The sequence below is a fragment of the Eucalyptus grandis genome, chromosome 2 (genome assembly GCF_016545825.1).
Source record: "Eucalyptus grandis isolate ANBG69807.140 chromosome 2, ASM1654582v1, whole genome shotgun sequence".
Lineage (NCBI taxonomy): Eukaryota > Viridiplantae > Streptophyta > Magnoliopsida > Myrtales > Myrtaceae > Eucalyptus > Eucalyptus grandis.
Genome location: NC_052613.1, coordinates 23,120,090 through 23,147,302, shown reverse-complemented (window position 1 = coordinate 23,147,302; position 27,213 = coordinate 23,120,090). Strand labels below are relative to the sequence as shown.

Sequence of the window (27,213 nt, the reverse complement as noted above, 5' to 3'; positions counted from 1 at the left end):
TGATAATTGTTTTAATTTTTATAATTTTGGGAATTTATAGATATTAAATTTAATATTTATGAAAGTGGCAAAAGTTGAAATTTAAAAATTAAAAAAATAAATAAAATGGATTATTTTATTGGCCATAAATTCCATTAAATTTATTAATAAATAATTATACATTGTTGCATGTATGATAAGGTCTTGGTGAGTGCATGACATTGAATTGAAATGCATGTGTGAATTCTATGCCAAGTATGACTTGTTTGATGTCACGTCATATGCCATGCTAAATTAAGACTGAAATTGGTAAACATGGATAATGGTAAAATGAGGAGATGGTTGTGGTGGATGATGATTCCCGGATTGTATTGAGATACAAGGCCGGATGATCCTGGGAGATTCAGGATACCCGGAATGTGGGGGGCTGGAAGCCCTGTCGGAGGTCTTTGCCCGAAGGGAATGCCTCGCGATGCTAGGATTGGGGTGCGGGATGCCCGGCCAGGGAGTGTAAATGCCGGAAGCCCTATCGGAGGTTTCTACCCAAGGGGAATGCCTTGTGATGCCGGTTGGGATGCGAGATGCCTAGAATGTGGGGGGCCGGATGCCCAGTGGCCTGGAATGGCTGAATGCCAGAGGTTTTTCTCGCATAGGATGCGAGTGTATAATGTGAGATGAAATTGATGATCCGATGAAGGATGATGTGGTGATCAAATTAAAAATTAAAAGTGGAAATTGAACCATGCATGATATGATATGGCATGATGATGATGATGATGGTATATGATATGGCATGATCATATGCATGATGATGATATATGATATGGCATGGTGACATGTGTGATATGATGATGCCATGATGATGATGACGTGTGTGATATGATGATGCCATGATGATGATGACGTGTGTGATATGATGATGTCATCATGATGATGACATGTATATGATTATGATAATTATGCATGATGGTATGCACATGGCTTCAAGGTAAGTAATGCTTGAAATGCATGTATGACTTGTATGATGTATTGAGTGGTTATTGGATTTCTTTACCTGCTGAGTGGTTGTACTCACCCCTTCTAGGGACCAACATTTCAGATTAGCAGCATGCCGCTCCCTGCCATCACACGGGGTGTATTTTATGGTCTACCATCCGATGTAGAGGTCGAGTGCGCAAAGATTTACTGTCCCTCTGTTCCTAGATTGACTTTTATTCGAGTGCGCTGTCTAGTGATGTACGACGTGGGCCTGGCTGGGGGCCCTGTTATTCAGGAGTTCATATCCGTCTATGTTCGTCGGGATGGAGCAATGCGAGGGATGTTACCATTGCCACCGCCTGATGCACCGGATTGGGTGTGAGGCCCGTGCGTGACGAGTAGGAGCTGTTTCTTTTTGGATAGTTAGCCAACACTTATGATGGGGGTTGTGCACATGTGATGTAGAGGATCGAGGGTTCTTTTTTAGGTTTTAGGCTGGACATGGCTGAGTCCTAGCTTTTCCTTTTTGATGTACCGACCCAAAAAGAAGTCCCATCTTGAAAGTATATGTAAATAAAGTGTCATTGCTTGTCTATAAAATCATAATAATTAGTGGTGTGTATTGGTATCACGGTTGGTAGGGGGAGAGATAGTGATGTTTTATTTTGCTTCCGCTAATGAGTCGCTACTGCCAGGACCGTTTTGTTTTTTAAAAAAAAAAAAAATGTGTCTATGAATTACGACGCTTCTTCTAAGGAGAAAGGTAATAAGGTGTAACATTGGCGCTGGTGGCGACCTACGAAGGGTTCGAGGTGCCACATCGTGGGAATCGAAATCCACTCATGAAACTTACGCGTCCCCACCCCATCCCTCTCTGAGAATGTGGGGATTTGAACCCCTCACCTCCCCCTTCTATATTGGAAGGGTGGCTACTGGGGCGAATCCCAGTGGTTAAGGGTTCTTTTGTTTATTATAACATTAAAAGATGCAAGGGAATTCTTACCTTTTACCCAAAAAAAAAAAAAAACATGTAGGGGAAAGAATATGATAATGGAAAATTCTCATTAGATTGTACATTTTTGCTTATTTTCTCTTTTGCTTCTTTTTAAAATCCATACAAATATTTTTTAGAGTAGATAAGCATTTAGTGACAATGATGGAACAAAAATATGAAGCAAGTTTGCTTAGATTTAAAGGCAAGTTCATATTTAATGGATTTATAGGTTAGTAAGCGATGCATGCTTGAGCGATGAAGTTTTAGAAAATATTTTCCTTATCGAACACCGAAAAATATTTTCCAAAACATTTTCAGGTTTTAATCGAACACTAGAAACTATTGTCATTTTCCTGGAAAATGATTTCTGGGAAAATATTTTTCGGAAATGGTATTTTTTTCGTGAAATGAACGAACCCTTATAAAGGAAGTATTTGGTTTTGATGTTCTGATGTATGCCTTTTACTATCCATATTGTTAGTTAATGGTTGGGAGATGTTTGTTTTGCTTCCGCTTGCATATAATCAAAAGATAAAATTAATGGGTCGGCGACTCATCCTGAGATATCGCAATTCCATGACTAAAGAGATCGAGGGATGCCGCGCGCTTGAGGATTGGGGCATGACAACATTAGCCTCCCAGTATAGACTCATCACTTGTTTATAGGGAGGAACTTATACGTAGCAGAGCGGGGCTCATTGAATTAGTTAAGGGTCTTTAATTATCCATAAACACATGCCTAGGAATGTGGATGCCAAAACTAGGAAGCTTGGTAGAACAAACTAAGAGTAGTTTTGATTTTCATGCACCCTTTTTCTTTCGGGCGTGTCTGCTTATTGTTATATTATCTAGTCTTCTCATGCTTTTTATGCTGCAAGATTGAGGTTCGGCGTGGATGCAATTGTAGCTTTGAACGGGACACTGTTGTTGGAAGAATTAATCCAAGCCAAAAAGGTTATAAGTTTTTCTTATTAAACATTTCCTTTTATTTACATGGTGAATGTAGTACTTTTTTAGGATCACAATACCACAATGACAATTGGATCTAAGTCATATAATGTTGATTCTATTGGACGCGCATTTTCATATCTTCAAGTTGATGTTTGATCTTCAAGTTCATGAATTTTGTGCTCTTTGCACATTGTTGTTTCAGGTTTTTGTTTTTTTTTTTAATTTAATTTTGTTGCTCGATCTTTTGAAGATTTTTTTAGCTGATATTACCAAAGGCAAAAGGAGAAAAATTGTGCTGAAAAAAAAAAAAGAAAAAAGAGGAAAACGTAGAAACCTAACCCTACCCAACCTGACCTGAATCAAATTTTTGATGTGGGTCTAATGTGTTTCAGGTTGGTTCGGGTCGGGTCATAGTATGTTACCCTTATGATTCGGGTCGGGTCGAGTAACATCAAAACTTGACGCAATCCGACCCATTGACACCCCTAAAATTTACCTCAAACTAATCTATTTGACCACTAAAAATCCTAAATTAATATATTCGTAACAAATATACCATATGTTATTTGGATTAATATCACAAAAAATCACAAAAAATTTGTAATTTCTCCAAAACTAATACACCAATCAATTGACACATGTCATTCAACTTAGTTTATACAGAACTTAATATAGGGTAAATTGATCACAAATGCATCAGTTTGGAATAAATTTACCAAAGGTATGCTAGTTTTGGATTTTTGTGATTAAAAAATTAATTTGTGGTAAATTTGTTACGAGCGTACTAATTTGGAATTATTAATTTACATATTTACCCATTGATAAATTATCTATAAAATAACTAATTGACTATGTAATGGAAATTACAAAAGGAGAATAGTCGGTTAAAAGTTGAAGCTCTTCTTTGTTTTATATACTCGTATAGATGTGATTGGACGGTTTAGAGGAAACCCATCGATATGCTAGTGAACTTGTGAAGGATGAATCCGCAAGTGTGCCCGCCGTGATTTAAGCCTGTGAAAGGTGGCTATTACATATTCAACTAAGGTTGTTTCCACGAATTTATTTGATAGATTCAATTTGCATTCGAATTATTACAGAAAAAGATTCTATCAAAATCAATTTATCTCACAGTGGAGAAATTGAATATGCGCCTTATGATATTTTTCTTAAGTGTTGAAAATTTTCACATAAATCTTTCGAAGTGAATGAATGATAATGATGTATAGCGGCCTAGATGCTAATTTCTCGAAGGTGGTGATTTGGACTTGTTATTAGGTCATGTCTTTTGCGTTAGCTTTCTTCAGAGTCTACATAATCGTTTCCTTTGATCTTCTTTACTTGTGTGTAACTTCATACCAACACTCCTCAAAAGAGCAATTTAAAAAAAAAAGAACAGTAAAAACACATCTTCTAAATTTAAATTTTCTGTTCTGCCAAAATAAAAAAAATGTATATGAATTTACGTGTTCTTACTTGTATGCTATGAACATTTAAGCGGAAGCGTGTGAGCACACAAGTAAAACTTTTAGCATCGATTATGTACCTTACTTTCAAAGAGAAGAAAAAATAATTAATAAGAGCTCCAGACGTCTCCTGAGAAACAAAATACACAAAATTATTTTGTTTTTTATGCTAGCTTTACTCCCGGAAAAAAATAAAAAGAATATATCAGTGCGTAGAGCTTGAAAAAGGTTCCACCGAGATTTGAACTCGGGTTACTGGATTCAGAGTCCAATGTCCTGACCACTAGACCATGGAACCAGGCGATGGAGGCTCTTTGGACCAGCTTGTAAATCAATTGATTTAGTTAACGAGAGTTCCGATCCATCCTCGCCAAATCTCACGTTCTCAAATACTAGTCTCTACTTGTTTCCTTCTTCAGATCGAAGCCATGAAAAGATTCTTCACGGTTGCTCTTTTCACCTCGGTTTAATTAAAACTCTTTTTTGCACTCAAGTCCTTCACCTGTTTCTCGGCATGCCCAACTGCCATTTTCTAATCCCCACAACTGAAGTTAATCTAATAGAGCTTTTCCCTTCCTATACGGACTAGTCATATCGCTGACTCAAAACGAATGCGCAGCAGCGCCGCTGATGCATTTTTATAATCCCAAACACACGCAAAGCAACTAAACTATATAACCTCAATTATATCACTAAATTAAAACGCGGGTGAAAATTATTCCACATATCCTTGACGGCTTGTATACGACGGAATTGTGTCCATAGGTTTAATACACTATTATAAAAAACAAACTGGTCTTCTCCTATCTCCTCGAGATGCCACCGAACATGGAAAATAACCCAACTCACAGCATATGGCCCACAGACGAAGCATGATCCAAGACTGATCGGATGGGGTTGTGTCATGCATCGAGGGCAGCCCATGAGCAGCCCACGATAAATCCATGAACGACCCATGATCAACGCACAATCGGCCCATGCGCAATACAGACAAAAGCCTGTGACCGTTCACTTACTCCATGTCAGGAGGCCCCGCTAGTCTTGCCCTTATTTCTGACACACGCCCTAGACTTTCCCAAGGCCTAGAACCATTGAGTAGCCTAATATACAAATTTGTAATGATGATACATGTTCAAACACAATTGTTAGATCAAAGAGAGGATCAACGGATGAGATGAGACCCAAACTTGTATAAATAGAGGTCCCTCCCCCTCATTATGTTTAGCTCGTTTACAAATAAATACACTCGATTCTTGTTCATACGACCCTTGCGTTTGTGCGTGTGTGTGTTTGAGGTTGACTAAAGATAAAAAAAATCCTAAGGCTACACGGGTGTGTGATCAACTGGAAACAACCAACCCGTGACACTATCCTCAACAATTTAGCTATATATGAAAAAACATTATATTATACAGGAATGAGCTAATTAGGCAATAAGTAATCCTCTACCTCTACCGGTGATTAGAAATGCAGATGTATGTAAAAATAGCTTATTCAATAAAAATCAATGATTAATTTAACACAGTAGATATATATATCCACTTAATTCAATAGATAAACAATATATATCCACTTATCATAATAATCGACACACATAAATCATATATAACACATTAATATACCTTGCTGCTGAGCAGATATAATCTTTTGCATAAGACCAGAAATGTATAATGGGACAGGTGCACATGCATAATCCCACCAAAGGAACATCGATATCACAGCACAACTATGAGAAACTATTACTCAATATCATATCGAATACCATAACAAAATCCAATATCACACCATACTTTTTTTTTCTTTTTTCAGGAAATACATGTGTTGAGAGTATGAGGAGGATGAATTTTGAAAGCAGCCATAATAATCGATAGACAACGAGGCGAAGAGGGCTGCTTCTTGCAAGCAACTGGTTTTAGTTGATAGCACACATTTCCTTGATATATTTGTTTTTGCATGTGATTTTGAGCTAGCATTCTTTTTTTAATGTTGTGGTGTAGTATCCAATGTCTTTCTTCTCTAATATCCCAAAGAAATATGGTCTACATACGTTGCACTGTACATTGAAATCTTGCCTCCGGTCATTTTGCTGCTTATGTAAACACTTAAAGCTTAGTCTATAATAAGCGGGTGATTATCTTTTTCAGGCTTCTGCAATTCCATTATGCAAAATATAGAGCTTCGTAGCATCTAATAGGGACTGAATTGGTAAATATCTTTGCTGCTAATCTGAATAAGAGGAATGCCCGTAAGAGGTAAAGGGGTCTTCAGGTATGGAGTTGGACTTTCTAAAATCATAATCTGAATTCTTTATACTCTTCCTCTCTTTCAATAATTAACTTACTCAAGCATCAAAGGACCAATTTGAGCACTAGTCCCTGAATCCTTAACCCAGATTTTGTGTTACAGATTAACCTCTTGGAGCTGAGCTTTGGTTGACAAGGTGGAGCCTAACTTTCATCCTCGAATGGAAAGCACGCTTACTAGTTACTTGGGATGACGATGGTGCAATTATTAAGGAACGAAACTTAATTTCCTTTCAATTTAACAAAAGATGAGACAGCTAGAACTGCTGGCGTGGTTCTATTTTTCTGCCTTTCTCCTTTGGCTAATTTGTCGCTGATGTATTCCTACAATGCCCACGAGACCTACAGAATTTGGAGTCAAGGAATCTTTGTTTTCACCTGTTTCTCTCTCCTTTATATGATTCAAGACAAATTTTCCACGTTTTCGGTCTTCTTTATCTGATAAACACAATTGAATGCACAACCATTTCTTATTTTACTCCATATTTCTCTTGGCTAATTTGGTCAATAGCACGAACGAGCAAAGCAGCTGTAACTCGTTTAAGGGGGAAGACCCAAGAAAAAAGGAAAAAGCTGCACAGTAAAGAGGACGCGGCAATTATGCAAAAGAATATGATGTATACCATCAAAATAACAATAACACTACCATGCAAATCGACTTCCTGTTCCATCATGAAATCGATCAGTATGCCATCCTTTGGCTTGTACTTCAGCTAAAAACGGGGAAAAGATATCACTCATCTTCAAGTAAGCATCTTGCAAGACTTGCGTGCTCATCTCATGAGAAGACTTCTCCATACATCCAACATACGCGGCAACCAACCAACCCCTCAACGCATCTTCACCAGTTGCATTGTGCTCGAGGACCATGTCGATCCATTTACTGCCACGACTTAAAAGAAACTTCTCCTCCGGAAGTTTTTCCTTCCACCCGTTAATCTTTGAAGGCCTAAAAACATCATGTAAGGCTCTTCCAACTTTCACGTTCCCAGCTTCTTCTATGAGTCGCCCAGGAAAGAGGAGATCTTCCCGATACCGTAAATCAGCTGGGCTCAATACTTTTCCCGTCTGTATCAATTCAAGAAATAGAATTCAGGAGAAAAGAATTAAATGGATAGTCTGTAACTTTGGAAATTGAGTGATGTTAATTCATAACAATCTAATGAATTAGCCAGTCCAGACCACATAGCTTAGGATCAAACCTTAAGAAAGTCGGCTACAATCATAGCAGTTCTCTGTGGATTTAATGAGTTCACTGGGGTAGCTCGCATCTCTTCAGTGACACTATATATGTGAATGGCAGAGAGGAGAGGTCCTGCAAGCATCTGCAAGAATTTCGAAATGATTTCACTGATATGAAAAAAAGAAGTTAACGACTGGTAAACTAGATGCATTCATTTGTCTTAAAACTGGTAAGCTAGATGCAGAAACTTAAGTGATTTCTGGAATTGCCTGGGACTTAGGAATTTAATCTGCATGAGAAGCTAAACCTGATAGTCTTCCATTAACTGAAGCAAATAGAGCTCTTTTGGAGATGAAGATACATAAGTACGCTTGACCTTTTCTGTCATTCGTTTTGGATCTACATGTCTGAATGATTGTATGTGCGAAAAACAGAAAGAAGGCAAAGCAAGTTCCTTAATGCACATCAAACCATTTTTATTTGAGTATCAAACTTTACTCAAAGGAGTAGAAGCAGTAGAGATAGCTCCAGGACCCATAATTGAGGTATTCAATTAAGATACAGGCATCGGACACTTACAATTGTCAAGTAGACCTCAAATTTCAAGAGACCCTTCAAAACTTTTTATCAAGTTCATTTAGGAAATGTACCAAATACCAGCAATGCCTAAACCTGACTGATAACAGATGAACTACAGACAATTTATCGGTAGAACACATGAACAGATACTGGAGCACTAATTTAAAATATATTTTGACAGAATTTCACAAGTTCAATAACCCCTTAGTTCAACTTATCGTCTGTATACATGACCTAACCATACATCTTGGGAATTACAATTCAAATCTCCCAACTCTCCAACAAGTCCTATTAAATCTGATCCAAAAGAACCCTTTTGGATGAAATTAAAGATAGAACATTCGTCATTCATCCTAAAGTTCACTTTAGTTCTGTCAAGAAGTTGCTGTTATAGCATACTAGACTTACTGAACTTTTGGTTTCATCAATTCCAGTCTTGATGTAAATAGCATACTAGACTTACTGAACCAATACCTGGCAAATAACACTGTATACAGGGCACCCATTGGTGCCATTTAGAATTAAACTTTTTTCCCTTATTGATGAAAAAGGGCAAGCTGTCCCAGGGATTTGGCAAACATTGTGTTTTTCGAAAAAAAAGTAAAAGGCTGCTTTTTTTTTTTTTTTTTAATAACTGGACAGATATTTGAATATGCAAAAAGCAGCTATTAATAAATGGCTGAGCTACGTCCATTTGTCAGTGGGGGCAATAAGAAGACAGAAGTACTTTTAATGCAAGAGTAACTATGCTCTCAATTACAAACTATGGGTCTGATTTTTTTTTTTTAAATAAAGATTTTGGTCCGTGTTTCACAACTTTCACATGCAAATTGAGCTAAATTACAACATTGTTACATAACCATACATACATTGCAAGCGAACCGACACAATTTGACTTATCTATCAAAGTAGATATTGATAAACTAGAAAGGGCACAATAATCCAATTATTTGGCACATCCAACAGATTCGATAATTTTACAAAAACGAGAATCAACATGAGTTGATTAAGAGGTTCAGGTACCAAAACCTCAATTTTCAATTACTTCTGTTTCTGTTGAAGTAACTAAAAGTTGAGTGGGCTTATAGCTTGAATCTTATTTTTTCTTTTCTTTTATTGCAACTTAATTAAGGGGGGCCAATTGCACCCACTCATTACATGCTGCCAACAAAAGCCTCAGACTGCATCCAATTTGCTCAGAGGATCGATGCAACAATATAAACAATGAAAGAAAAAATATTGTGAAAAATCAAGCTCTTGTAGGCACTATACCTTTCCTTGCATTGACGAACATATTGTTGATGCTAGCTGGATGCCTACACCTAAGCCAACAACGTTAAAAAGAGTTGAGATAGCCTCCCCTTTAGCGAAAAGGTCACTGAGATTGCCTTCTTTAGCAAACGAAGAATAAATTGGTAATCTCGTTGCTCTTGCTGCCACAACTGCCATTCCCTATCAAGTCATGAAGCAGAACCTGAATTTCTGAAAGAAGAACTAGATGCACGAAAACAACTGGAGAAACTAATATTCAGACATTGCTTGACTTGCCATGATAGAGATCATTCAATTCTTTTCTACAGATGCTCGTTAATAAATGATACCAGAACATATAGAGAAGTCTAAGCACTATCTGTTAAAGACAAGTACATGTACCTTCGCGAAGTTACCAAGTCCGGCCATCTCAAGGAAAAGATTAGGACATAGGGGAGAAAGAACTTCCATGCCAGTACCAAAATCATACAGCACATCAGCTGCAGAGACAATTTTACAAATGAGAATATCGATCAAGTTGAAGATGGTATCACCTTGTTTAAAATATAGAAGGCACTAATGTCACAATAGTGACACAGGAGACTGATATATCCTGCCAAAATACAAACCTAAAATCCTCCAACGCTTAGGCTCTGAATCCATTCTAGCACCCAAATTGCTGCATATAAGCTTTCCCACATGCTGCATCCCATCCTTTAGAATCTGTGTCGAGAAAACATATACCAAAATAATCTTCAAACACCCCAACAGGCCAAAACTGGTGCCACTATATGATTATAACTTACCCAACTCACGACAGTCGCTTGAGCCGGGGTAGGCCTCAATCCTGCAGCAAAGAGAAGGGACTGCAGAGGAGTTAGCACATAGAAAATGGCCTCCCACAACATATGTCGGTCCAATGTAAGTATCCATTCTCCAAGTAATGCTAAAACTCGCAAATATGCACAAAATCACCAAAATGGAACATGCCATCAAACTAGGATGGTCTGTTCAGGCATCGCAGATAGACCTGAGTTGATAACACGGAGAGAGCAGCACTCGAGAGGTGTTGCAGAGCCCTGAATTGTGTGTACCTCAAATAACCTTCGTTCACACTGTATAAAATCAGAATCGAGAAAGACATTTTACGATTAGCCCAAGGCAATCTTCCTCTTGAACAGTGAACAGAAACAAAATCAGACCCTTTTTTTTTTTACCTGTAGGGGTATCCTGAAGGAAAGAACTTGTTCAGAAAGGAATCGACCACCCTATGAGCAACGGGCCTCGAGTCATCGAGCAATTTCACCTGACATCCATCCCCACATGTTTCACGCTCCGAATCAGTCGACCGTAAGAACAGGCACCACCACATTCAAGAAGAAATTAGCGTGACCACGACTTACGGAGAGTTGACCATCGGGCTCGAATTGGAAGCGGCGAGAGACGGAATCTGAGGTCTCGGTCCAGTGGACGGGGCCTGCTTCGTGCCATCTGAGCTGAAGCTGGGGCTGAGGCTGGGCCTCCCCCGCCGTCTTCTTCTTCTGCATTATCTTGTCCTGATTGAATTGATTTCAAAAGAATTTGCGACGGATGAACAATGGTTCAGCAGCGTAGATAGAAATGAGAGAGGGGGGCAAGGTTATGTACCAGCAACTTCATGAGTTTTCCCCAAGTTGTTGGGCTCGGGATTAACCTCCCCAATTTGCGGGCAGGCGGTGATTGAAATTGGAAAAACCAACCGAGGAGCCGATGAGGTTTTGAAAGAAGGAATGTCGGAAAATTTCTCGGTAATGAAATATATAGCGGTGGAAAAACGACCGGACCCATAAAAAAAAAAAAAAAAAAAAAAAAAAAAAAAAAAAAAAAACTAACGGGTAAGGTAAACAATCCAACCGGCTTGACCTGGCTCGAGTCATCCAGCCTAAGGTTTTGACGAATGGTTAGGCGGACGCGGATAACCCTCTTTTTTAGCATAGACCCTCTTTAACCTTAATGTTTGCATCTCGGCTTCCTTACTTATTATTTATCGAATTTAATTTAGAATAGCCACTAACTTTATTCTAAGCTAGGTTAGAAGCTGGACAAAGGGCATGCAAGACTACCTTACTTCTAGGAACTAGTAATTTTGAATTGAGGGATTCGATTAAAACTAGTTTTACTTAAAGCCCATTATTAGTACATTTTCTCTTTTAGTAGAACATTGTTTCATGCAATTTTATTTCGATCTTGCGAAAAGTACCAAAAAAGTCATAAACCTATTCAGTTTTAAACTTTTCAATTTGACCAATTCAGTTTTAAATATTTTAATATTGGTGCCAATTCAGTCCATCCCTAATTTTTTTGGCACGTAGATGTCGGCGCTTTGGCCGGACTTGATGTGGCAATTTTTATGATTTTTAATGATTTTTCGAATTTTTAATTAATTTTTATTAATTTTTTTTCTTTTTCCTTTCTTTTCGCTTTCTTCTTTGCGGTTGTCGCCGAGCCTCCGATGAAGCTCGCCGGCCACTGGGCGAGGGCCGCGAAGCCCTTGCCTACCGCCAGCGAGGGTGACGGCCCTCGCCCGGCCTCTCCCAGAGCTTGGCTTAACCTCCACTTTGATGTTATATAACTTTGAAGACGATAGTAGTCTTCTTTTTTTTTCCTTTCTTTTTCCTTTTTTTTTTTTCTCTAAAGACAATAGTAGTCTACAATGAGCACGTATGTACAAATAAACTAAAAATGTCAAAGAAAGTCACAAGGGTGAATGGGCATCATACTTTGTGACTTTCAAAATGGCTGGCACAAAGGAATCTAAGGATGTGTTTGGTAACCATTTTATTCCGGAGAATAATTTTTATGAGAAATGATTTTTTATTTTATTTTTGCTCTCGGGAATAATTTTTTAACAAAAAACGCATTTGGTAACTTACCAAAATTTCTAATCTTGGATAGAAATACATTTGGTAAAATTCTTAGATTCTTTTTTTATTTCTTTTAATTTTTTTTTAATTTTTTATTTTTTTCTTTTTCCTTTTTCTTTTTCTCTTTAGCTAGCTGGGCGACGTCTAGTATGCTCACTGAAGGCTAGCCTAACCCCAGCAAGCCTCAGGCTCACCTTGGCCTAGCAAGGCCCGGCCTTGCGTTGACTAGGGAGGCCGAGCCTCGCCGTGGCCATGTGAGGCTCAACCTTGCCTAGCCAGGTGAGGCCAAGCCTCGCGCAACCATGGTGAGCCACGGCGAGGCTTGAGCTAACAAGCCTCATCGTGACTCGATGTCTCCTGAGGCCGGCGATGCTTCGGTAAGGTCACCGGCCTCGTCGGCTGTCGCCGACGTCGGCCATGGCTAAGGCTAGCGACCGGCAAAAGGAAGAAGAAGAAGAAAATAGAAGAAAAAATAAGAAAAAGAAAAATTGATTCTAGAAACTGTTTCCAAAAACAAGAAGTTACTTTTTTCTATTTCTTGTTTTTATTTCCGAGAATAAAAGTTTTACCAAACACGTTTATATTCTTTTTTTATTCCCCAGAATAAAAGAATAGAAATTTTTGTTCCGAAGAACATAAATTGTTTTTAACAAACAAACACTAATCAGCCTCCTCCATATAATTAGGAGGATGTTAAACGTGCTTCATTTTTGACATGAATGGTCTTGAAAGGCAGGTGCAGTCGATGCTCAAATCACCCGATACGATTGCCCATTGCTTGATCCGCCGCTAGCCTTGAATGTGAATCCGCTGTTGATTTTTGAAATTCACTCTATAGAAGTATGAAAAGAATGAGACAATCTCTTACTCTTTTTTTCTTTTTTTCTTTTTTTTTTGGGACCGTAGCAGACAAGCTCTTACTTGATGGCAGGCAAAAAGAGGGGCCTTTTTTCGGTCATTCACGTCCTTCCAAAAGAGAACGAGCGGAGTGGAGCAAGTAATCGAGTAATAATCCCAATTTCCATCTTGCTTTTCGTGAATTCACAGCTTCTCGCAACAACCTGTCCTCTTTGGCCTAGTTTGGTTGGGCATTTCACTTTCGAACTCTAAAGTCCCTTAGTCAAATACAAACGTGTTTAGTTTGTTTTTTTGGGCAAGATGCAATTGTATCTCCAAAGCTGCGTATGACAAAATTTCTGAAACAGAAATTGATTTCTGACCAGAAATCAATTTCTTAATTTCTATTCCCTAGGACAAGTTTTGAACAAAGAAACCTATTTGATAACGACTCAAAATTTCTATTTATAAAATAGAAATCCATTTGATAATAAAACAAAATTTCTATTCCTAGAAATAGAAATTAATTAGATAACATCATAAGAAATCCTCAAATATAAAATAATAGTCTAAATAATACTAAAACAACATAGGAAATCCTCAAATATAAAATAATAGTCGAAATAATACTAATACATTACAAAAGTTGAAAATACAATTTCATGGAATTTCCGGCATATTATTATTCCTTGCCATTTTATTAGCAATTGTTTTTCTAAGCGTATTTATTTGGTTTCCTTTATCGGTCAATGTATCGTTTGCAAGCTCATCCTACGTAGGTTTAGACAAGTACCGCAGAAGCATGAATATGGGTGCCATCAATGGCACCTACACATCATTGTCATTTGATCAAAAACTAGTATTATACAAGATTATCAACAAAATAAAATTAATGGTGTAAATGAATATATGAGAATTCTACCTTAAAGTAACGTTTATGGTTAGGAATCAATCGGGGGAAGTTCGGTTTATTTTGATTCTCTAATTGAATTAGTTCAATTGCTCATCCCTAATTTCTTTATTATTGCTCAATGAACCTTTAATGATCCTTGCATATCAAAGAGAGAGATTCTCTTGAATCTCTTGCCTTCGAATTAAAATTCAAGATTGTGTAACAATCTAATTATTTTGATTTTGCAAGAATTTTGAATCCATAAAAAAAATAAGGTTAAATTTCTAGACACGTTTTTTATTCATCTATTACGTAAGAACTTTTTCTTCAACTAGCCATGCGCGTGTCTTTTCTAGGAGGAAAAAGCCCCATTGTTTTTAATTAAGCATTTAAGAACTTTGGTCATTTTTTTAAAATTGGGAACCCATTCGATTGCCTTTCATTCTAAAAAGGAAGTTATAAAAAAAAATGAAAAAAAATGCAAAAAAAAAAAAACACGAGCAAAATAAGAAAAGAATTAGCAATAATTTGTGAAGTTGTGGTTATGAGTGAATTAAGTTAGCAAGAAAGCGCAAGGTTCTTTTATATGGTTTGATTTCAGATTCGTGAAACCCGATTTTTAGAAATCTATTTCTAGAATAGAAAGAAATAGAGAAATCAAATGCGTTACCAAACGGTTTTGTTCCAAACCTGTTCAGGGAAGAAGAGAAATAGAGAAATCGAGAAATAGAAATTTTGTCATGCGCGCCCCAAGTGGCTCTAAGGGCCTTTAGCCCAATGTAACTCTAAAGGTACTTTGGGAAGTTGTATCTTCGGAATGCAAATCCCCAGTACTGTTCATCTTCTCCAAAATCATCGCACACCACCGCACGAAGAAGCCGACCGAAGGCCGACGGCTGTTGGCCAAGAGGTTGTGCGTGCCGGCGACCGCCGCCTGAGGGTCACCCGACCTCGGCAACCGTCGCCGGACTTTAGGCGACGCTTGGGTCGCGCGGCCCCAGCAACCATCTAGGGGCCAAATCCAGCGGTATGACCGCTAGATCAAGCAATCCGATGGCGAGACTTCAAAAAAAAAAAAAAATACAATTTTTTGTTTTTGTTTTTGTTTTTTTTTTAATTTAATAAAAGTCGTTTACAAATACAAATTTTATTAAACGGTATTTTGATCAAAGTTATTTCTCAACGCAAATTTTACCAAACATTATTTGCATTTTGGAAAACCTCATTCTCCCAAAGGAAATTGCATTTTTCATTCTCCGAAAGCCAAACCAAGTGGGCCATTTGTCAAGCATTACAAGCTACAATAAAATAAATGAAGACATAGCTTAAAGTTTGTGGAAAATTGTGTAAGTATGGCTTGTAAAATGGTATGTTTGCTTCTACCAAAAAAAAAAAAAATGATGTTTGTTTCATTGAAAATTTTGGAATAATGGAAAATATTTTTATCAACATTTAAAAAAAAAAAAAGAAAAATAGTTAGTTTTCATTTATTTTATATTTTAGGAAATTTTTTCCCTTTTTGTCAGAAAAATAAAATTTCTTCCCATCTAAATTGATTGTTTTCAGTCCATGGACAATATCTTCATAGATCAATTAATTTTTTTTTCATTCAAATACTGAAAACTCGGAAAATAATTTTCCGAGAACAGTTTTTTTTGTCATGAAAGTTATGAGGAGAAAGATGCATCGATCTCCCCGGACCATAAAATCACAAATGTAATTATTGCACAAGAAACTTCTAGAAAATGAATGAATTGACATCGACCAACTTGACAAGATCATAGAGAGTGGGAAGCATTGCCGGTGCTAACTGCTATGTTTGAAATTGGATTGACTGGAACAGGATTTTCATTTGACCTGTTAGGTTAATAAGAGAGTGCTTTGAATGTGATGAACAAAGTCGTTGAATGTAGGGAGGCAAAAACTAGTAAATTATGGTTCATAACTAAATTACGCTAATTGGTTGTGAAGGTAGTATTTTAGTTCAACTTTGATTTTCAACATGGGCACTATTGAAACTTCATGATTATTTTTCACTTGCTGTAACTACATTTTTTCAATTGATAATAAGATTGCATTAGATTTGTAAAGTACCGTGAGGTTCATATATCTCGGATTATAACAATACATATGAGAAGTCACCTCTAACAGTTTTGGCCAAAACTCTGGGAAGTGAAGACCCATTCGAATGCACTTTTGACATTTCCAATATAGATCCCACAAAAATAAACATAGATCAAATTCTTGCACATCTTACCAAAACTAATCAGAATTCACAGCACCGAAGAAGGTACTGACAAAACATTCCTAATTCAAGTTTTGCTCAGAAGTCTTAAGACAAGTTTTATAGAAGTCCATCTCATTGCATAGTTCTACGAAGCCAGTAAAACCCACCAACTCTTTCCACTAATATGAAAGATCATAGGAGATTGAGACTTGAATAGAAAATAATAATGATCAACGAGGGGCCACAACTGAGCCATGGATTGGTTACACAAGATCACGCAACTGGCATCAGAACATACACTTTCTTGACTTACAAATATGTAATACAAAGCTCAACCACTCCAAAACGCAACTCCCCCAAATGAAAAGGCCAAACTTAAAGATGAGGAAAAAAAAAAAGAAAAAAAAACCTCAGCTGCTAAAGGAGATCAGATGTTCAAGACATTAGAAACTTTAAAAGACCTGAAGATTTGCAGGATTATTTCCGACATAAACTTGACTGTGTCCGAACTAGATCTAGGACCTCGCCTCCTCCTCTGCCGCTTCCTCATTCTCTCCAGACATCTCTTCCAATGACTTGCCCTTGGACTCAGGCACCAAGAACGTAAACAGGAGACCCAGGAAGTTGACCACTCCCAACAAGATGAGCGAGTTCCGGACCCCGATGCCTGCCGGGTAGCCTGCATCCACCTTGGTCTTGTCCTGGTTCTGCGCCAGGTACAGGAATCCGAATGCACCCACGATCGCCCCAAGCTTCCCTGCTGCCGCAGATATCCCGTGGCAGGTCGACCGCAGCCTGGCAGGGAAGATCTCTGCCGGGACCACGAAAGTGGTGGCGTTGGGCCCAAAGTTGGCGAAGAAGAAAGTGAGTGAGTACACCACTACAAACCCGATGCGGTTTTCCTTGTGCGTCCAGTGGTCGTATGGGATAGCGAGTGCGAACATGAATATCGTCATGAAAGCGAAGCCCATCAGCTGGATGGCGAAACGCCCCATCCTGTCAATCAAGGCCACGGTGAACCAGTACCCAGGGACGGTGCTGCACAGGGCAATAAGTGTCTGCGCCCGCGCAATCCAAAACACCTCCTCAATTGCGTTCATGGTCTTCGCCCCAGGGATCCACCCAATCGCGCTGAAGATATCCTTCTGGAACAGGTTCTGGCTGTAGAATGCAATGTCGAGCAGGAACCAGGTGGAGGTCGTCCCAAGCAGGTGGAGGCCATGGCGTTGGAGGAACTGCTTGGTGAACAAGCCAAATCCACCGGCCTCACCCTGGGTCAGCTTCTCGATCTTGCTCTGCTCGGCCTCGATGTCAACTTGCAAGACCTTGGACATGTCCGTTGCGGCCTGCTTGGCATTCTTAGCCACGAGGGCAGTGTAGCGGGCGGTCTCCGGCATCTTCATCCTCCAGTAATAGGTGAGCGCCGCCGGGAACGCTCCCACCATCAAGACGATCCTCCAGAGATAGTCTGCCTGTGGAACAGTTGAGCCGAGCGGGTCCACCTCATAAGCCGGGGCGTCATACTTGACCCTGAAGGCCGTCGACGCAATGATCGCGAAGACACCACCGGCGAGGATCCCGAAGCCCTGCATGGCAAAAACGGCAGCGATGAAAGCACCTCGGGTCTTCTTATTTGCATACTCAGACATGATTGTGGCTGACAAAGGGTAATCACCACCGATTCCGAAGCCAAGCCAGAAGCGGAAGAAGCACAAGGTGGCCATCACCGACTTGGCGCTGTGCCCAAATGAGAGGCCCGAGGCGACGGAGCATATGATCATGAGCAACAGGGTCAGGCCATAGACCTTCTTTCGGCCCAACTTGTCACCGAGCCACCCGAAGAAGAGCTGGCCGGCGAGGGTCCCACAGAGCGCCACACCATTGACGGCTGCCGAAACATTAGGAGGCAGAGTGCCAGGCTTTGCCGCGCCATCGACATGGTAATAGAGGCGGCCGAGCAACTTGGTGACAAGGGAGATGCAGAACAGATCGTAGGCATCGGTGAAGAAACCCATCCCGGCGATGATGATCGCGGTGAAGTGGTACCATTGGGTCTTTGCCACATCGAGGGCGTTGAGGACTTGCAACTGTTCCCCCGCCATGGCCTTCGACTCTCTCCGCTCTCTTCCTCTGTGAATAATAATTTCAGGATCGACAAGAAACAACTATGAGCACTTGCACTAACCGGCCACAGATTAATCATGTTTAGTCACAAGCCAAGAAGAGAAAGATCTCATTTCCATATCTTATCCTTACATGCCATCACAAGCCAAGAAGAGAAAGATCTCCTTTCCATATCTTATCCTTAAATGCCATTTATCAAAAGAAGAGAAAGATCTCCTTGCCATATCTTGTCCTTACATGCCATCACAAGCCAAGAAGAGAAAGATCTCCTTTCCATATCTTATCCTTACATGCCATTTACTTCTTTTTTATACGCGAATCCAAATCTGCCCTTTCCATCACGGCAATAAAGGACGAGTTCTTGATCTCCTTTCCGTATCTTTTTTTTATTTTTTCTCCTTTTTAAATATTCTTTCACCGAAGACAAGTACAATCACAGAAATGATCTCTAACGGCGAAGAAAGAATGCCCAGATGACTGAAATATCAAGAATCTCATGTTTCCAGAGTCGTAGGGGAAACGACGACGATACGCAACGACAATGTCATTGAGCTTTTTTCTGGCGATACGAGACAAACCAACCAAAATAAACAAAAAGAAATTATATGCAAGAACAAACGCGACAAAGACCGGCGTACGGAAACGCACGAAGAGGATACACGTGCTTATAAGATAATGATTCGTATTCGATCGAGAGAGAGAGAGAGAGAGAGGCTAACCTTGCTTTCTGTCTGGAGAAATGATAGAAAACGACGGAGGGAGAGAGAGCGAGAGGGAGCGAGAGGGAGATTAAACGTCAAGGTTTTATTCAGGTCGATAGCTTTGGGTGCTTCCTTTTGGGATGAGATGCGATGCATTTATATGCAAAACGAGGTTTTAACAAACTTGGGAATCTCCACAGTATATTCCGGCTCATTTTCCGCTCTACCGTATTGGGGACTTAATTTCTTTTTTTAGATAATAGGATATTCGAACATTCCTATTTAGATTATTTCTTATATAAATTCCGTCTGCACACAACAAGTAAAAGGTAAATCCATATGATATAAAGCTTGACAATAACATCACTTTCAGTAGAAGATGTTGGCCTCAAAATTTCGCCCACTCAAATTAACCGTTTAATCATTTCTAGGATACTAGCAATCGTCGAGAGGCTAGCGCAACAGAGCCATGATCAGGCCAGGGGATTGTTTCCTGAATTGGTTACAATTTCCCCCGCAATTAACTCTTCCGTTTTATTTACATGAAACGGGAGCTCCGATAATCACGGCATTTGTTTAAGGTCCTTAGGCTGGACCAATGGCCAAATGAACTCCGGCGTAATAACTTTATGCCTAGAATATTTGAGAAAAGATTTACTATCAATATTTACAAGGGAATTAATTATTCTCCTTATGATTTTGGATTCGGATTTTGTTGAGAACATTTTAGGAATAAAATCATAAATGGAGATTAAACAATACTAGAGAGCACATCTCCAAAATTGCTCGGAAAGATAGATCAGTGCACAAGAGCTGACACAACCATCATATGACAGTTGAAACAAAGCTAAGAAAAACATATAAAGGTCCCATCCATAAAATGAAGCCTCGACGTTGACTCGTGGGACTTTTCGCTATTTTTCTCCCTTCTTTTGAGACAAACAGGTCAAAGCAAGAGCTGTACTTGTCAAAGGACGGCAACCTGGGCCAACGGAGGTCAAATTTCGATTTATTTTGTCCGGTTGGTGCTACTAAACCTCGGACTCGCAACAAAAAGGAATAGGGGCCACTGGGCTCCGAATTTTTTAAGTTTTTAGGGAATGAATTTGGCATATTCCTACCTTCTGGAATTCCTTAGAGGTCAATTACTATTGAAATGGGAAATGGGAAATGGATGTTTCTTCATTTTGGTTTTCAAGATTATAAAGATACATATCCAAAATTCCCAACATAGTTCCTTGATCACAATAATAACATAGTTCATGAATTATTCTAAGAATTGGCCATGTACTAGTCATGGATTAATCAAGGGAATGGTTGTGGACCAATCCAATGATTATGTTGATGGGCTCGGGCTGTTCGGTCGATGAATGACTGCTCGACTATCAAGGTTGATCAACAAATGGTCACTCTCACCACGAATCAATCGATAATCATGAATCGATCCAAACGGTCATATCCGGTCAAGGGTGATTTTGCTTGGTCATGCACCGATTATGTAGCATCGACATGAATATGCGATATAACATGACACAACACGCTAACACGACACACCGATACATCATTCCTCAAAAAATAGAAAATTTTAATATGTTCCGTCACATTATATATTAAACTTATATTTTTAGGTATAAATGCACAAATAACTAAATAATAATAAAAGGAGCCAATAATTAATTTATACTAAAAACATTAATCCTACATTATTAATATCGTTCATTGTTTTAATTTGACAAATTCAACTACATTCCATCACAAATAATCCATAAAATTTGAAGAAAAAAAATCCACATTTCATTATTAAATTTAAAATTCAACAATAAGAAAAAAAAATCATACGGGCATACCATCACACGATTCATTTCTTATCTTTCTCACTAACCGATGTGATGCCCATGAAATATGCAACAACTTATGCCATATGCCATCACGTCACCCACGTGCCTCATATTATATTATATAAAAGTACCACCCAATTTTACAAGTCCATGGCATATAAGTCACTCATCAAAGTAGGATTAGTCATTGCAATTCAACGTAATTCATGAAATTCACTTATCACATGTCATCATAAACTATCCAATAATTCATCGCTTGTTAACATAACACATCACACTTTACATATCATACTTTAATAACCTATCACATAATTACTTATTGATAAACCGTGATAACCCATCGACTTAAAATATGATAAGCCATCGATGAAAACATGATAAATTATCGACGAAAACATGATAAGCTATCGACCAAAAAATGATAAGCTATCAACAAAAATATGATAAGCTATCGACAAACATATGATAAGCTATCAAGATAACCTATCGGGACCCTATGATAACCTATCATACAAAACCCATTTATCACATTAACAAAACATCATTTAGCCTTAATTTAGCTCTAAACTAACTCCAAAATGCAACAACAACCCTATTCAAGGGCTAGAAAGCCACTCACGCCCAAGTCCTAGCTTTAAAAAGCGTCGGGGAAGGAGCAACAAGATCAGACAGTGGTTGGGGCTGCTGGTCACGCCTCCAAAGCTCCCGTGAGTGGGTTGAACGGCGTCTCGAGCGGTTGCATGGCGGCAACCGGCGGAGGTGGGTGGTGTTCGGTTGTTAGGTGGGTGGTGTTCGGTTGTTGGTGAGGGAAATATGAGGAACAATGAAGAAGATGGCTTGAAAATGAGATGCAAATGGACAAGGGGTGGTTCAGTTATGGCAAGGAGGGAGAGAAAGATGAACTTGAGAGCCAAAGTGTGAAAATGAGAGTGAGGGAGAGGTATGGGTGTATTTGGGGAGAGAGGAAGAGCAACCCACACTTGGGTTATTGGATGGCCAAGATTACATCTTGCCATGTCCCGTCCAAGTTTAAGGGCTTGGATCACTTCTTACTTTATTTTTTGCCCAAGTCTCATTAATGCAATTTAATGAACCACTCATGGCTAGGCTAGAAGATAGGCTAGGTAGGCTTAGACTAGGCCATGGAATGACATCACCTTCCCCATCTTCAGCACATGGCTGCCCCTTCCTAGCTCCTTTCCATCTTGCCATTTTGTTTTAGTTGAATGAAAAGGCAATTTGGTCATTTTGCCAAGATTGGGTATTGTTCATGTACATGGGGTGCATTAAAAGTCAAGATCTTGCATTGAATGCTTGATGGACTTGGAAGACCCATGGCCCCACTATGGCAGCCCACCTCTTGGGCATATGGGCCTTTGGGCCACCCATTTAGGCTTAGGCCCATTTGGGCCATCCGTGATGGGCTTCGGCCCATGGGCTGCCTAATCGTGGGCTTAGGTCCATTGGGTTGCCCAACATGGGCTTAGGCCCTCGCCACGACTTGTTTCCACTTATCCAAACTTTTGCATCCCGCCGATGAAAAATTGAGTTTTCATCTCAATGTGGCATTTTCGGCATTTTCGAGGTCTACCAAACCTTATTGTAATCCTGTTTGAAAATTGGATGCCCATGTAATTCCATTTTGAAAATTGGGGTCGGTTTGTGGATGTCGCAAATAGTGCACATGAACAGTAACTTAGCATCTAAAAGGCTTTGGTTTTTGTGGCAAAATGGAGGGATATGATTTATTCTTGCTCCCCAAGTTGGAATGGAGGGCAAGATGTGTTCTTGCTCCCCAAGTTAGGACGATAAGTCAAAGAGCATTAAAATGCCAACTTCTTCCACAAGTTTTCCTCTTTTTCCATCATTTCTCTCACTTTCTCTCTCTACCCCTCCCTTTGGCTGACTTTTCCTCCATCACTCTCCCTCAGCTCATACCCATTTCTCTCTCTTTTTCCCCCTTGGTGTTGATGGCCGTGAGCCACCGTCCACCGTTAAGCATTGGGCTACCCTTGTCACTAGATCTCGCAGTACCGTCCTTCCCGCGTGTTGGCCGCAAGTCCCAAGCCATTGCCGGACCTCTCTCAAGTCGTGTGCAACTGTTCCTTGGCTATTCTAGCCTTTCCATGGGCTACTGACTGCCGATCAACCACCACCGCGCATTGTGGAGCTTCATTGTGAGCCGCCACCATGTTGTGAGCCTTGCCGCGATCGCCGCCACTTGCCGTGGCCTAGTTTTGGAAGCGAGTAGCTTCCTAACCCTTGATTAGAGCGATAATTGCTCTTAGGAGTAGAGTTAGGATTGGTTTATGGTTAATGGTGATTAGATTATGTGATAAGTAGGTTAAAGAGTAGGTTAAAGTGACAAGTAGTGGTTTAAAAGCTATCGCGACAGCTGATAAGTGGATGCGATAAGTTATAGTTTGATGTGATAAGTTATCATGATAGGTTATCATAAATGTGATAAGCTATAGTTATAAGTTATCATTGGATACAATAACCTATTTTAAAGATGTTACATGCCTAGGCAATTCAAAAGTTGAAAAGGGCAAGCATTCGTAGCATTCTATAATTATAAGTAATGAGAAACTATTTTGAAAGGTTATGCTAAGTTGTTCGATATGATATTGTCATTGGAAGCGACTTGTAATGTTATCTCTTGTTCTATGTGATATTCTTTGTTATTAATGGCAATGTTTTATATGTGTTCATTAGAAGTACTCTTCACACATATGTTCATTATCCATGATCAATCAATGCGTGAGAACATTCCGAGCCTCCAAGACGGGATATACAGTGGTTCTTGGACGTGCATGGAAGCATGTCGGGTCAAGTCTCTCTCTTGGATTGGCGATACTAAGGCATATTGTTCCTAAACCGAGTTTGGCGATACTAGAAGCATGCCATGATGATCATGTCACAACGGGTCGGTCCTTCTTGGCCTTGGTGCGATATTGAGATGTATTGTTCTCGAGCTAAGTTTGGTACTAGCTAGTGATCATGTGATGACGGCTTGGTTCTTTCTTGGTCTTGATGTGATTTCAAGGCGTATCGTTTCCGATTCGAATTGGACTTAGGCAGGTGCTCAATGTATTGTGTCAAACCACGGACTCTCATTTTGTGCTCGGCATATTTTATTGGTATAATTTCAATAGATCATGAGACACACTCCGCCTAGCGCGCCATTAGGGCATTCATACTTGGCTAAGGAGAAATAAAACAATGGGTTTGAGTGATGGTATGCTTGTGTAATCACATAAATGCCCTTATGCGTATGATTATGGGGGGTGATGGTTCCGTCTTGATACGTATGATTATGCGGGATGATGCCTTAAATAAGTTCGGATGCCCCCAAGTCAACAAGACGCTGTTCGCGAATGGATTTCGGAACGAAACTCCTGAATGGAACGCAGTCCTAAGGCGTATGAATACACGGGATGTTGCCGTGCTCAATGGGGCGAGATGATGCCCGGTTACGCCGAATTACTATGAACCTTGAGTTGACCTTGGACCTTGAGCGGCCGTAATAATTTGGACATACTTGTGTGGAAAGTGCATGAGATTTGTATATGATCAGGTCTGGATTATTGCGTGGCACGAGCGCTTGACTATATTATATTGGGCAGCATGGACTTGAGGATAACATGATAGTATGGGATGCCATGATGATCTTGAGACATCAACGTGTGTAAAGTGCATGCATGCTTAATGCATATGATGAGAATCATGCCATAGTCTACACATGTGTAGCATAGATATATATGAGTTACATAAGAAAAGTGCATGAATTAAATGTCATTTCAGTGACCTATGTGGCACATGCATGCTTTGATCGACCCTATTTATGAATTGAGAGACATGAAGAAGTCCCGCATGTCAATATTCGAGTCAGAAAGACACAAATAAGGTTTGTAAGCCTTTGATTATGACTCATGAGATTTTAAGTTGCATAGGGCTTGCTTATCCTAGTAGTCCTTTGGTGCATAGGTAGGCACTTTCCCAAGATGCCACCCATCCTAGTAGTGCACTATTTTAGGCTTGCTTATCCTTCAGGTTCAAGGGCACCAACTAGCTTCGGATGTTCAGTCTTAAACCATCCCAAAATCTCTTTGCCCTATCCATGGAATCTCTCCTGGTCCTTTCTCTTGGTATACTTGGGTTATTCATCTGACGTGTTCACCACGATTCCTAAATAGCCTTTAACAAAAGTGAAGGATGCAAAATTTCTTTATTCTATTTATACTAACTAATATGAAAAAAAATGATTGATTAATATAAAAAGATATGAAGAAAAATGCTGTCCTCAAATCATAAAAAGAAATGACTGACCAATATCTAAGGTGATATGTCTTAAATAATTTCATTAATTATCTTCTTCTTCTTCTTTTTTGCATTAATTAGCCAGTTAAAAACACATGATGTTATTCAATTTTCGTTGTTTAACCTTTTGGTTATTGAGACCTTTCTCAACTGTTATTGATATTTATTTTTCCTAATATTTAAATTTCGGTTGATTTATTTTCTCCATATCCTTTTTCCATTGTGATGATAATATAGATTTACTCCTTAAAAGTAACAGGCATGGTACATGTTGAGGAAAAATGTAATTAAACTAGTTTAGGATTAAGCATATTCTATCCAAAATTTGGGAAGTTCATGCTTTGTTTGTTTTGCGGAAGATAAATGATTTGAAAAATAATTTCCAAAAATGGTTGCTTGTGTTTTTTCCAAAAATTACTAAACAAAAAATATTTTAATTGTTCAAGATAATGTTTCTATATAAATTGTTGTAAAAAATGAAAACATTTTTCATTAACTAAATATTTTAAAAAATGAAAAAAAATTAGAAAAATATTTTTCTGGCACTTGGATAAAAATAGAAATATAGCATGTGTAGATATCATCATGTCATCCTTATAACAGTAGATGTCTCTTTCCAATTTTAGACAATGTTGACCATGTTGATTAGCACTCTTCCTTTGTTTATTCTTTAAGTCTCTATGACGGGTGATGATCTTGATCGCTAAGTTTTGAAAGGATTGTCTAGCTCAACCAAAATGTTTCATATCTTTAAATTTTAAGAAAAATTATAATCCACAGGCTTAGTCAAATTGATTAGAATTTTCGTAAATTTCATGGATCGGAAAAAACGCGAGCTAAGGCTCCGGCCGGCCGTCCAAACATGTCAGGCAAAGGATGATACTTAACGTGTTGGATGTGTCTTTATTTCTTTTTTCCTTCCTTCTTTTTTTTGTCTTTTTTTGCCTTTTTCCGCCGTTTGGCTTCGTCTTCCTCCTTCCTCAACCGGCAGCCCCTCTTCCTTCGTCCATGCTTTACCGTTGCCATCGGCTAGCTTTTGCTGCCGCCAACATCAGGCACGGTTCTCTTAATTGGAATCGGAGCACTCGTGCCATCATTCTAATTATTCAACTGGGTTTTAATGCATGACATTGTAACAAAGGTTTGATTTCCAGGTTCCTCAATCGAAGTTTGTCTCCCTTCATCCTGCAACGAGGATCGCCTCCAATTTCTTCTGCTAGAAATTTGCGTTGATATTGTCCCACTTTCATGCACTGATGGTAGTTATTAATTTACGACTCATGTCGAGAAGGGCGACTCCACTTGCTATGTTGAAGTTTATATTCTAGAAATTGTCATTGATCTAAACATTTTCAGGATAAGTTACGTAGTCTATTATTTGTTTGAGCTCTATTGCATGATAAACTATTGTCTAGAAAGATACATGATTTCGTGCATTCGTTAATCCACAACCATTGGCAATCTCGTGCATTTAAAGTTAATTATTGATTCGGTATGTCCGTATGACTTGATCCTGACCATTAATAAATGGTATGATACATCCATACGACTTGATCTTGACTAATAATTGACAGATATTCGTTAATGGTGATTATGTTTCAACCTAAATTGCCTTCCTTCGCTCGACACAATATCATAATTTGGGATGCTTCATTGAGTTTATAAATAATGTACATGTATGTACACA

The 27,213-nt window shown here is 39.0% G+C and overlaps 2 protein-coding genes and 1 non-coding gene across 3 annotated transcripts; all 3 read right to left on the bottom strand.

The window, feature by feature from the left end:
- Positions 1-4,594: 4,594 nt before the first annotated feature.
- On the bottom strand, positions 4,595-4,666 carry TRNAQ-CUG. Its single transcript has one exon. It is a non-coding gene; the product is annotated as a tRNA-Gln (tRNA).
- A 2,579-nt stretch (positions 4,667-7,245) lies between these two features.
- Positions 7,246-11,466, bottom strand: LOC104427999 (protein root UVB sensitive 2, chloroplastic). Its single transcript, XM_010041000.3, has 10 exons — positions 11,332-11,466; positions 11,088-11,240; positions 10,902-10,990; positions 10,715-10,799; positions 10,491-10,550; positions 10,314-10,407; positions 10,087-10,184; positions 9,706-9,885; positions 7,874-7,996; positions 7,246-7,739 (listed from the first exon to the last, which is right to left on the bottom strand). The coding sequence occupies exons 1-10, from the start codon at positions 11,341-11,343 to the stop codon at positions 7,314-7,316; spliced, it is 1,320 nt and encodes a 439-aa protein (XP_010039302.2). The 5' UTR covers positions 11,344-11,466; the 3' UTR covers positions 7,246-7,313.
- A 5,291-nt stretch (positions 11,467-16,757) lies between these two features.
- On the bottom strand, positions 16,758-18,816 carry LOC104428000 (inorganic phosphate transporter 1-4). The gene has a single exon (XM_010041001.3). The coding sequence runs from the start codon at positions 18,643-18,645 to the stop codon at positions 17,059-17,061; it is 1,587 nt and encodes a 528-aa protein (XP_010039303.1). The 5' UTR covers positions 18,646-18,816; the 3' UTR covers positions 16,758-17,058.
- Positions 18,817-27,213: the final 8,397 nt, after the last annotated feature.

Coding starts and splice junctions, on each gene's coding strand:
- LOC104428000 (XM_010041001.3), bottom strand. CDS start 18,645: ATGGCGGGGGAACAGTTGCAAGTCCTCAACGCCCTCGATGTGGCAAAG.
- LOC104427999 (XM_010041000.3), bottom strand. Junction 10,551..10,714: donor TCTCCGTGTTATCAACTCAG/GTCTATCTGCGA, acceptor ACTCCTCTGCAG/TCCCTTCTCTTTGCTGCAGG. Junction 10,408..10,490: donor AAGCGACTGTCGTGAGTTGG/GTAAGTTATAAT, acceptor TTCTCGACACAG/ATTCTAAAGGATGGGATGCA.